We start from the raw sequence: 12,773 nt of genomic DNA, 5'->3' as shown, positions 1-12,773 counted from the left end.
ATATATATATATATATATATATATATATATATATATATATATATATATATATATATATATATCATATATCATTAACTGTTCTGGTTAATGAGTTAATGATATATATATATGCCAGGAACTCCAGTATTCCAAACAGCATTTTTTTCGGTAGAACCTGAGTTGGATGTGGTTGAGTAAAAGGAAGTAGAAGAAAAATAAGAAAACAGGTTTAAATCCAGTTCATTTCATCAATCACTGACTAGACTCATGACAATTTGGATCTCTTTTTTAGATCTGTAGACGAAAAATCCTCTACTTTCAATGAAGCTTTCAGGCACACGCTCGACTGTGTTCTGGTATTATTCAATCATTAATATTGGGATTTTACGAAATGACTACAGAAAAACTGTGCAGAGAAAAAGTGATATCATGTAATAACCTTCCAAAGCTACTCAATTCTCAAATTTCACTTACCAAACTCATTACTTTTAACAACACCTTTTGTGAACTTCATTAATAACAGCGGATTTTCTTTTAACTCGTTTTTAAAGAAAAATAAAACAAGATATCAATAATCAAGATAAACATAGAAAAATCACTTACTTGAATGCCATCTTTTCCTCGGTTTCCTGAAACAGTTACATTAAGAAAGATTAGTATACCATTACAATTACAAGGCTTTCAAACTCGGAGACATACATGAAGTACTAGAACGCCTATAGTGAACAAGTTCGGAAATATGAAGTGAAACTTCAATTCTAAAATAATCAGTGTTCCTTGAATTGTTTTAAGCCTTTTATTGGTAACAGTATTTTGAAATCCTGGACGACCAACAGCCTAGATTCTAGTTACTCAATGTTCTATCACAATTGCAGAAACAACTAATTTAAAGGCATCATTGGGAAGTGAAAACACTCCCTTCGATACAAACATTTATGTCTATCTTCGACTGCTTCCCGAAAATAAATAGAGATATGAAACGGTACCGGCCGGCAAAATAAAGAAACAAAGGAAAATATAAATGTAATTAAACCCTGACACATTAATCAACAATTCCGAACCCCCTGTGTTCCCTTGAAAATGACTTCAGCATGGAATAGTGCATGAAAGTTTAAATAAAAACTTCCTTTTTGTTCCAATCATTATATTTCAATGTATAAGGTTTGATATGAGGTGACACAAAGTTTGACGATGGTGCACGATGCCACAGGAATCACGTATCCCAAAAACTGTGGTTTGGCTAGTCTCATTCTGATTCAGATAAAACATCATAAAACCTTATATTTTAAAATATAATGACTGGAATAAAAGGGTAGTTTTTTTAAACTTGATGCAGCATTCTCAGTTCTCCTTATTTCAAAGTGTGCACAAATAAGTGTGCAGAAACAGAGAGGTATTCAAAAGCTATATAAGAAATGTACTAGAAAGCATGGAAAGTGAGTAAACACTGACCTGATTTAGACTGTTGCTCCTTTTGGCTTAGTGCTAATATGTCAAGTTCGTTGACCGGCGATGGTTTCGATTTTCGTAACGGCGATGAATGGTGGACTGTTCTCTTCGATGCAACAACTTTAGAGGAATAACCAGTAACAGTCTTCTGCGGAGTGTTGCTGCGACAACTGCTCTTTCTGTGACGGAGTCGCTCCTGGCGGTTACCTGAACTGTCTCCCAGCGACCGCCCCGACTTCTCTACCCTGCCTACACCTGAAGACCGACCCTTCGATCCCATACCTAAGTTATACGCATGCGCCACCGCAACCCGACATTCAACGCAGTTAGCACAATCGGGTCGTAATGCAACACGTTTGTTCCACGTGACACATTTCGCTTCACTAAGTCCCGCTTCACTAAGTCTCGTATGTTTATAATCCAAAAAAATGAAGATTTTAAGGAAATAGAGGTCCTGCTTTCGAAGTAATGAACTGCAGCTGAAGTTATTCAGGTCACTTTGAAAGGATTAACCTGCAATTGAAATGATCCAGGTTTTTTGGAAAGGAATAATCTCAGCCGAATGATCTGAAAAAATAATCCATTGGAACCGGGTTGACTTTACAATAAGTCTTAGTTTGTACTTCTGTGGGAAACTTCAGAAATTCTGAAATTCTGAAATTTTGAAGGAATTCAGAAATTCTGAAAAAAAACTTGTAAGGTTTTATCTCTTTTGTCTACTAGCGACACCCAATTTGATAGTTTAGGATTTTCGAGTGTAATTTTAAAATTCAAATGCACATAAGTGGTAGCAACCATAGCTAAAATATGACAAACTGCTCCATAAGATACTTCATTTCCCTCAAATAGATATATCTCCCAATTTTAAACTGACAGAATGATAGAATAAGTGTGGGAATTGAGCCTTGATGTTTCCAGTAAAAGATAATTCCCCTAATTACAATATCGTCCAATCCAAGTTCAAGTTAATCCTTAAGAAATAAAACCTTACAAGAGAAATGAATTTCCCACTTGGCTCCTGAATACTTAAGATGCAAAAAAGCCAAGATGGTAAAAGGAATTCGTGAACGAAACTCACTGAATTGTCATGCGATTTCAGTTTCTTATAAGATTTCGGCATCGTTAATTGCTGGTCCGTATAAATAAGCTCTGCGTTCTAGTACATCTTTCTTTCTGATAAGAATTAACAACCGCACTAAATATGAAATCTTAAAAATAACTTGTATAATAGACTTGATAGTTTAATAGACTAAGAAGGAAATTCAAATCTCAAATCGGACTATTCTCCTTTCCTTTCCATCGGTAATTTTCTTGATAAATAAGATAATGAAATCATTCTCTGTAATATAGTTGTAAATTATCATCTCAGACGTAATCTGTCAAATTGACTGTATCATTTAATTTCTGGACCGGCTGTCACTAACTTAGGCTGCTATCTCTTCGTTGTAGTTTAACACAAAAATCTCCAATGATACGTTACGCGTAAACAATGATAAAACAAGTGAAATCTTGCGCGACATTTAGCAAGAAACCTTTGGACAGCTCTATTTTCCACACTTCCGGCAGATTATTTAAAAAGAAAAAAAAAGCTTACTTTCAAACCACTGACGATGAATTTTAATGCGAAAAGAAAAACAAAATAGCCTCAAAATTAAATTTTTTATACTTTATCTTTTTTTTGTGCATTTCTTCTTCTCAAGTTTACAATTTTGGTATTTTATAAATTGTGGATACTATGGAAGAAATTATTTCCAGTCACGAATTACTCATTAATATAAATAACTCTTTTCCATTTTTCTCTTTTCAATTTTTCTTTCTTTGTTAGTGAAGCAGAATGATGACAGCTTTTCAGCAAATATTTTGCACTGTTTAAAATTATGAAAAAATTGCATAGACTGAAACATCTCATGTCTTTCCTCAAAACTAGATGCTAATTTTACACATCATTTATTTCACGACTAAGGTTTTTCTACCATTGAAAATGATATTAAGTTTTCCACTTTGTCTTGATTATGAATGAAATTTCATGAATAGCAGCTTAATGCAGAATAACATCCTAATAGCTATTAACAAAAATGATGCATATATCCTCAGTTGTAATTACTTTTAAGTATATTGAAGTTGTAATCAAAATTATTGATTCACACAAACAACTCTTCCCGCAGTTTTAATCAGGTTTTCCTTCTCCTGTCTCTTTCTTTCCTGGGAATTTGAGAAGCATGATGACTGTTTTCAAGTAAATAATCATCATAATTGAATTTATGAAGCTATTTCATGAATGAAAACTAACATTTCTCAAGGATTTTCCGCTATTAATTAAATTTTGGTTCAAACTTTCCATTTATTGCTGAGAAATTCGAAATTCTAAGAGTCCAATTTTATCCCTTTGCCTTGGTTTTCTTTTTTATCCTTCATTATTCATATATCAATATTTCCATTTAAACTGCACTGATAAGGTTGGAAATATTACATTTGCCAGACCACAAACAAAAATACTTTGTCTACTTCCCAAATTCAGGAAAAATGCGATAACGCAGTAGCTTCAGCGGAAATTTATTTCTTTCTAGGATATCGCTAAATTTAACTAAATTAATGGCGGAAATTGGACGATGCCAAAAATTTCCGTTTATTACATCTGCAGGAGGGATGGATGTCATTCACAGCCGTTTAATAAATAAACAAGAAGGCGGTATAAGACGAGCAATTTATAAACGATAAATGTAAGATAAAGCGGAATCAACGTAACCCTTCTCTGTTATTGTATAAAATGTTAATACTCGATGACACATAGTTTGTCAATCAATCAAGTTTTCCAATATATTTAATGGAGGATATCAATAATGGAACAATTGCTTCTGACGTATTTCGTACTTTTTTTTGTCACAGTCATTTAGTAAATAAGTCCTTGGTTTCCGAAACGTCCATCCTTTTTATTCAGACTCTGTAATAGTTTATAGAAAATTATCCTTTTCAAGAAGATGAAGCATGAACATCGAAGATATTCAATGTTAATACTGTTATTCATAATCAACTTTGAACTATATTTGACTGTATAATTCTTTTAAACAAATGTGTCAAATCTGTTTGTTCCAAACCTCACTTTTATCATTTTTTTCTTTTTTTGTTAGTCAAGTTCTAGCGGTTGATAGAGCATGCATCAACACTTTATATTTTGAAGTTTATCGACACTGTTTGATTCAGTAGTAGTAATATTTTAATACTATGTCATCCGGTGTTAAATGAGCAATGACAAGCTTTGTTAGTTCGAAAATATGCCAAAAGCTAATATTTATGTCTTGAGCATCTCTCTGATCTTGAAATTTGAATCACTGTCATCTTTCTAATATAAGAAAAGCAAGCGGTAGGAAAACTGGATTACAGTTTCTATTTGTGTTGCAAAATTTAGAATAGTTGAAATGTGAGTTTGCATCCCAAACAGATTTTCAGTATCATACTGTTGATAAGTTGATGGCTTTTTTTGGTTAGAGAATAATCGAATGCCTATGGAAATTCCAAGTTGCTTCAGTTGCCACTAATAGTAACTAATTCTTACAATAATTTTCTATTTGAAGATGGAATATATCGTTGTACTATGACAAAAATGCTACTAAAAATGATAATAATAGTAGTAGAAATCTTTCAAAAAAACTTAGTTTCCTTTTTTTTTCATCTCATCTTTTCATTTTTTTTCAACCATTTCATCTTGCGCAGGGAAATCGTTAAGTTATCCAAGAGCCAAAAAACCTTTAATAAATACACTTCCTAAATTTTATTTGCATCTTTTTAACATAATGAAGGTCAGCGATGGAAAATCTGGAACAAAAGCTAATCATTTCTTATACAAAGAGAGGTGACATTTGACAATTCAAAACTTCGGAAGAATTTCAATATCGTTTCTTGCACTATCAAATAATTAAATAAATTTTCATTTTCCCTCCTTCACCCTTACACGATAATAAATTGAATGCTATAATGATTAGATAAAGGTCAAACAACCATATCATTATTGATTGGCTGTTTACTCTTCCATCCAAATAGCTTACTAAAGATTCATTGGCGACAAATAAAATAAGAAAAGTGCTGTAGTTCTAGTAAGAAATGCATTGTCGTTTGGTAACGATTATTTATGCAAATGCATTGTTTTTTACCACTGATTTCATGCAGTATCGAATATTGTTTGCGATTAAAGTTATTACTTTTTACATGATAGGACAAGTCAATGATATGCGACAATTTCAGGCTTTGTGTGCTTTTAGCCATGAAAATGGCATTTGCATTGCTTTTTATATTTGGTAAGACTTTTTGGCTTTTTTTCAAAGAAGCTTATGTAATTTTTTGATGTAGAATTCTTGCGATAGTTCTGATGCACTCTGTTTCCTCATTGATAACTCTAACTTTTGACAAAACAAAAATCAAATAGTGTCGAAAAATTCTTAGAAAATAAATTTTAAAAAAATGAAAATTCTTTTGGACATATTACCAAATCTTCTCATCCTACCGCTAAAATGATTTAGCCATTTTGTCGAATTGAATATGATCTAAATTAAAGTCCTAGTTATGATGATCATTGAAAAATGTCGCAAGAAAATCTAATTTCATTCATTTGCAGTATTTTTATGGACGTCAGTGGTACCGCAAAGCATTGGCAAACTCAATCAAATCGAAGTTCCTATAATGGAATCAATAAGATACAAAAAATGGACCAGACTGGAACCAAGCGTACGTTTCTTTGATAAACGATGGACCAGACTGGAGCCAAGTGTACGTTTCTTTGACAAACGATGATGCAAGTTGGAGTCAAACAAGCCAAAAAAAGCCAAGCACATATCCTTTTGTTACGAAGTTCTGTTTTGTAATAGCAAATGATAGCTGATTCTTTTCCAAATGTGTTTTCTCTCTAATTTCTCTTTCCAAATTATACAATTTATTTTTAAAAAGTTGCAAAAACACAAACACATTTTGTAATCAAACTTCTTTTTTACATATATTAATTCTACTTCTAACTGTTAACAGGCGCTATTGAATAGAGCGCATTTTAAAATTTTAGTTGATGGATAATTGCACAATGCATTCATTTATCAAATTCCGTCCTGAATGAGAATCAAGCGCCTTCCCTTGTTCTCTTTCTTGTTCCGGTGGTACAAATTTTATTCTCTTCATCAATCAATAACCTTTGGCTTACTCGACTACTTTTTAATACTTTTTAGTAATTCAACTTTTTTAAATGAATCTTTTAAATTTTCTCAGTTAACCCGTTCAAATAAACTTTTTGAAGACTTTTTTAAAGGACTTTTTCGACATTTTTATGATACAATAATCCGCCATATATTTCTCATCACTAATGCTTTTGTAATTTTATGCTTTACCAAAATAAAATTTTCTAGGAAGGAATAATAACATATTAAGAAAAATGGGGAAATACCACAGTAATGACATATTCCACCACACAGTATCTACGAAACTATTCGTTCACTTCCTAATACTTCTTCAAATAATCTGACTTCCTTAAAAACTTTCCCTTGAAAGTCGGAAAAATATTTAGGATGTCACTTTGTCCTCAAATAATACAATATTTGTCTATCAGATAGAATCGTTCAGATGAAAACTAAAAGAACTCAAGCGGTGTTGACGTGCGTGCACATGTCAAGCTTTTCATGGATAAGCAACAAAGAACATAAAGCTGTACTGTGAACATAGAATTGGTAAATGATTGGTATCAAAGTAAAATTGAAGAAATGGGATATGTTATGCTAGTTAGTGTACTCACCAATAATCAACAAAAAAACATTAGAATTAATGCTACAAATTGCTTTCATTGGATCCTTCCAATGCTTCTTGGAAGGTCACGAAACGTATGGAAATTATTTTCTTCACTTTCTTCTTATCTATTTTATCATAAGTTATAAATTTATGACTAAAAATAAATAATGGTAGTAATTTATCATTTAATGATAATTTGTCGAATGCTTTTTGCGCTTGACCTCAGTCATAATACAAAACATAGAAACAAATGAAAAAAAATCTAACATTATAAACTGTGATCAACCTAGCATAATAAAAGAAATGACTAAATTTGCAATTAGGATTCTGAAACTGATAACAGAGGTGGTGTCAAGATGTGGTGGTGATGGTTGTTGAGGTGGAGTGGTTTCGTTGTTTGCGTTGTTAACCATTGATAATATTCGAATGTCACACACAAGAACCAAATATTGAAAGCAATTGAAACTAATAAACCGATTAATGATAAAATTGTAAGCAGCGCGCTTGCTAAAAACGTTTCAACAAATCTTAAATGATGAAAGAAATGTGCGCAGAGAGAGATACACTTCATAGTAAACTGGTAAAATATCGTTGATTTCTAAAATTCAAGGAATTTTCGGTGAAAACAATGCTGCATTTACCTTTGTAAATTTATGGCCTGAAAAAAAACCTACAATTCTGAAGCGTATCTCCGGGTTGTCCCAAATTGAAAATATCCGCTACTGAAATGATTATGTTGATGGGAAGCTCATCACCATTTATCAGCTCTATCAAAGAGAGAATGAATAAAAGAACTAGTGCCACGCACCATGCTACCTGAAAGTTTAATAAAATCAGATCCTTAAATCACTGGAACAAGACATGTGTGATGGGTTGTCTTCTGCTCACTTGCCTGGCAGCGATTTATTTCCAGCTTAGCTGGACAACAAAAGCGTAAACATCTTTCTGGCTGATTAATGGTTTTGGAATGTTTATGTAACTTTACCCGTTATTGTTTATATAGTCATTTTAACAATGAGTTGAAGTATTTCATTTGAAATCCGTGAAAAATACAAAAATGAGCATTTACCAAATCTGAACTAAAGTTTAAAGGTATGAAAAAAAATGACAAATATTACTAACCGTAAAATAAACGTATGGTTTCAAAAAATTAGGTCGCATGTGCAGAACTCCATAAAACAGCGACATAATTGAAAATATATCGATAAGAATAAGACAGAATTCGATACAAAAGTGATGTGATGTCCGATTGACACCAAACCAAAATAGTATGCCATTAATTAATGTTGACAATAATGAGCAGCTTCCAACCATGATTGTACCGTGCTAAAATTTAAGGAAGAACTATTAAAACTGAAGAACGGAAAAAAAACTAAGCATAAATTGAACAACTAAGCCTGCATTCTTGAAAATTCCTTGCTTACAGATGTTCATTATCTCTTTCTTTCGCTTCCTTCCAAAAAACGCAAAGCAAAAAAACGTTATATTTTAGCCAGAAGATAGAAACGCGGGTTAAGTTACAATATGAAAGTATAAGTATAAAATGATGTCGAAATGATCTTTGTGCAGCTGCAAATAACAGAACAAAATTCTGATGGTCACTATAAAAAGATTTTGGAAACTTTCAATTTAAATCCATTTAGTTATCAAATAGTCTTACCGTAAATTTAATTCATTTTTATCGTTGAATCTATTCATTTCAAAGATTTTCATCTTGGCAAATTATATTGGTCAATAGTTTAAACTATTAATAACCTTTATATGGAGCAGTCCACAACAACAACGATCTGATGTCATGATCATCAGTGATGTGAGCTTTTCTTTCTTCATTCAAATTCTTAACAAATCCCAAAAAATGTATGTTAATTTCCCAGAAGCAAAAATATCCTCATCTGCAAAAAAATGACTAAAAGTTTATTTGGAAAGTAAAGAAAAGCAACTTTTATAGCTTATAACTGTAGAAGAGATATAATGTATATGATAGCGATAGTGTCCACAATTAATGGAAAGTATATTTTTATTTTTCATGAATTTAACATATCTCGTTGGAACGGTTTGTAAAAGATACCAAAAAAATGTTAGTTTTGATAATTTTTTAGCACATCCAATAATTATCAGTCACTGAAGCCCTTGACAAGCAATTTCAAGAAATTCGAAAGTTAACACAGAAAGGAGAAAATAATTTGAAAATATAATTTTTGAATTAACAAACTGATCGGTCAGTCAGCATGATGCCTTTTCCGGCACACGACAAGTGCACGATGCAAGCTAGAAAGTTATGAAACTTTCAACAGACCACTTTTAAATACTATCAAATATTGAAAAGTCATAAGCATAAATCGATCTTCACTATCAAGAAGTGCCAATTTTGCTACTCATCAACTGCTTTCATTAGCAAAGCTTATTATATTATAGTTATTAGGAAAAATGATTAATTAGCATCTCTATTTGACGTATTCCAAAGTGAACTCCCCTATCGTAAGCTTATGTAAGCCTTGATAGCCAGTAGTAATTCGACCAATCGGGAAAGTGCCATCTCACTAATCAGATAGCCTTCCAGTGGTTGAATTCATTCAAAGTGTTTTCTTGATAGTATATTAATAATTTACTGAATTACTGAATATTAAATCCAAAAAATTAGTCGTATCTTTAATATCAAAGATTTCTTTACTTCCATATTGCTCTTAGTAGTCATTGTATCCAAAGTGTTGTCAGTACACAGAACTATCTAACTAAATAACTATTTTAGCGAAAATGGAAATTTGGCTAGTATACCCAGATTGAGGGAAAAAATCGAAGGGAAAAGAGAGATAGAAGAAAAGAAAGAAGTTCGTATTCAGATGAAATGAAACTCTTAAGGACATAATAATAAGGATGGGAAAAAGAAAGGGAAAATGAAATTCTGAAATTAGGAAAAACTTACCTTTGAGTTTAAATTTGAATTAATTCCTGCACATATCACGGAACTGCAATTTCTTTCTTCTTTTTTACTTCCTTTTATCTTTATCAAAATAAGAAAATAGTTGCTGCAGTCTTATTGGACTTTGATTTATTGTCTAAAAGCAATAATAATTCAAGAACAAGAACCATTTCTGTAATCTTCCGTATGAAAGTTTTAATTTTCAAAGGACCGAATTTTAGAGCTTATCCTAATTCTCAATTCAAAATTGCAACGGTTGACGGCCAGCAGAACAAATTTGTAATAAAGGAGCAATCGTTATCTCAGTGAAAATTTACAATTGAATGAAGTTTACAATTGAATTTGAAATTTACAATTGAAAATTTACAATTTACAATTGAATTTCTAATAAAAACAGTTGTGCCACCTCCTCATGGTTGTTGAAAATCAGGAAAGAAGAGTTGAAACCTGATACAACGAACAATCTGATACCTTAAGCTTTTAGCGAAAGCTATTTTCGAAAAATTATATTTCAATGGTGAAGTAACTAAATCAAAATGGTTGGATAGCGGAAGGCAGTGGCTATGAAAAAATATCTATTCATCCCAATGACATTCTGCAGGTGTTTCATACTCAATCTCGAAAGATATCTTTTACGAAGCTTTTTCTCCCAATCAGCTAGTAAAACGGATCACTTCTGAGAATTGAATAAAACATAAGTAGTTGGAATTGTGTATGGAAATTAATCCTAAAAAAACTTGACTTCTCCCTTCTTGAAGAAAATATTTTTTGCACCTGTCTCCAGATTAAAACTTTGGCTTCAAGGGAAGAAGCAGTGGCGAGCATTTTTCTTCAAGCATTTGAAAATTCTCAAATTGAGTATTTTCATGATTAAAAACATTACTGTTCTTTTTCCAGATTAAAAATTTGCAATATTTCTGCATATTTGAAATTTTTGACTTGATTGAATCGACAAATTTGAATTGACATCTGAATATAATCTGAACTTTTCAAATTTGTTATTTTCAACTTTATCAAAAAGATTCAATGATGTCACAAGGTTTGTTTCAAGTAATGATTGATATAGATTGAAATGAAATGAGATATGATATAAATCAGGAGGACCATATTTGAAAATGCTTCAATCAAACTTTGTGTTAAAGGACTTATAAATATGAATGAATTTTTTTGAGAGAATTATCGCAACCGAACATTGAATTACACCTTTAAATTAAAATTATTCAGGTTTCTTAATTCAGGCAATACATTAACCATAATATTAAGCAACAATTAGGTTTCGGAACCAATAGAGAGGAACTGCAAGAGCGATGTAAAAATCTAGCGTATATAGTGGCGTAACTATCCATTAGCTACGTCAAATATAAACCGCTTGTGAATCCAAGCACTAACACATTTTGCTTAATTGGCTTTTTCAAAAAGTATGAGACATATGTATCCTGCGGAAGTCATTTACTGCTCTCCACCATTACTTATTTGTCGTTATTAATTCGGTGGTAGGAATGTGAAACAAATACTTGGCGGTGATTTTATATTCATTATAATTAATAGTTTCAATGAAAACTAGAATTGTAATGAATGCGACCGACCATATGTGTATGATATCTTCCGTGGTACTATCTCACTGTTCATTATTTGCAACGAGTGGATAATGAAAGAGCAGAAAGACATGTTCCCGGAAGTTTCAAGCAGTAATGGAAAATATTGATGCATGTTTACGCCTAAAACTAGTTGATAAAATTCTCACAAACGTGGAAATAGCAGATCATCATTAAACAATCATTAAGTCTTACGGAAACTTCCGATCACTGATTTAAAGTTAGCTGTTAGATAATGCATCTGATATCTGAAGATATTATACTTAAATGCATTTTTTTATCCGTATCGTATCACTTACCTCATTTAATACCCTATCTGGAGCTTATCTTTAAGCTTGCTTATATGGAATGATACCATGTCTTTTGCCAATTTTAAGCCGATGAAAATTCATTTTTCACGCAAACCATGTAGATCTTTTCAGAAATAATTTACTGTAGCAGTGGAATATAGTAATAAGAAGGCAGTGAGAAGAAGGCAGCGGAATTATGTAAATTTGAAAAACAGACTTCTCAACGAAGCTTCAAGCATTATATGCTTTGCTTCATAACCTATCGATAGTACATCCTTTAATTTAAAAACTTTTCGCCAAACCGACTTGTGGTTTTGTTTAAGGAAGCAGAATAGACTCGAAATAGCAATTTAAAATTTGAGAAAATACGATAGAACATATTCGTTCTCCTTTGTTTGAAATATATTTAGCTAAGGACAGCCCTGCATTCATTTATTGTTTCGATCGCAAACATGTAATGCGATCTTCACGCCAAAAGCATATGTATATGCGATACCTCTCAGTTAAGAAGTGTATAGAACATTTCTTGCATTAAGTTGTAATGATTGGTGTGATTCCTAATATAAACGAAAATACTGATCCGTAAATTCAGCTCTAACTGAAGCACAGGTTGAAAAATGAAGTGGAAAAACTGTTGAGAGAGAGAGAGAGAGAAGAAAAAAAACAGAACGGAATTGAAGGATGACTACGTTGAGGGGAACATTTATAGAACAGTACCGGTTTAACCGAAACAAGTATGACGAATGCCAAATCTCACAAAACCTGAGGTTATCTACACTC

The 12,773-nt window shown here is 32.0% G+C and overlaps 3 protein-coding genes across 4 annotated transcripts in view; 1 reads left to right on the top strand and 2 right to left on the bottom strand.

The window, feature by feature from the left end:
- The window catches only part of LOAG_17175, a 5,006-nt gene extending 3,194 nt beyond the window's left edge, over window positions 1–1,812 (bottom strand). For both annotated transcript variants that reach the window (XM_020449835.1, XM_020449836.1), the window contains exons 1-2: window positions 1,432–1,812; window positions 583–608 (exon numbers count right to left, since the gene is read on the bottom strand). In XM_020449835.1, coding sequence (XP_020306573.1) covers window positions 583–608; window positions 1,432–1,708 — 303 coding nt within the window. In that variant the 5' untranslated portion in view covers window positions 1,709–1,812. The remainder of the gene's footprint in view (window positions 1–582; window positions 609–1,431) is intronic.
- A 3,847-nt stretch (window positions 1,813–5,659) lies between these two features.
- On the top strand, window positions 5,660–6,411 carry LOAG_17174 (hypothetical protein). Its single transcript, XM_020449834.1, has 2 exons — window positions 5,660–5,720; window positions 6,038–6,411. The coding sequence occupies exons 1-2, from the start codon at window positions 5,687–5,689 to the stop codon at window positions 6,211–6,213; spliced, it is 210 nt and encodes a 69-aa protein (XP_020306572.1). The 5' UTR covers window positions 5,660–5,686; the 3' UTR covers window positions 6,214–6,411.
- A 1,096-nt stretch (window positions 6,412–7,507) lies between these two features.
- On the bottom strand, window positions 7,508–8,502 carry LOAG_07955 (hypothetical protein; the record flags this gene model as incomplete). The annotated part of the gene is made up of 3 exons (XM_003143487.1): window positions 7,508–7,695; window positions 7,863–8,004; window positions 8,311–8,502. The coding sequence occupies 3 exons, from the start codon at window positions 8,500–8,502 to the stop codon at window positions 7,508–7,510; spliced, it is 522 nt and encodes a 173-aa protein (XP_003143535.1).
- Window positions 8,503–12,773: the final 4,271 nt, after the last annotated feature.

Source organism: Loa loa (genome assembly GCF_000183805.2).
Source record: "Loa loa unplaced genomic scaffold supercont3.47, whole genome shotgun sequence".
Taxonomy (NCBI): domain Eukaryota; kingdom Metazoa; phylum Nematoda; class Chromadorea; order Rhabditida; family Onchocercidae; genus Loa; species Loa loa.
This window is presented reverse-complemented; position numbering and strand designations above follow the sequence as displayed.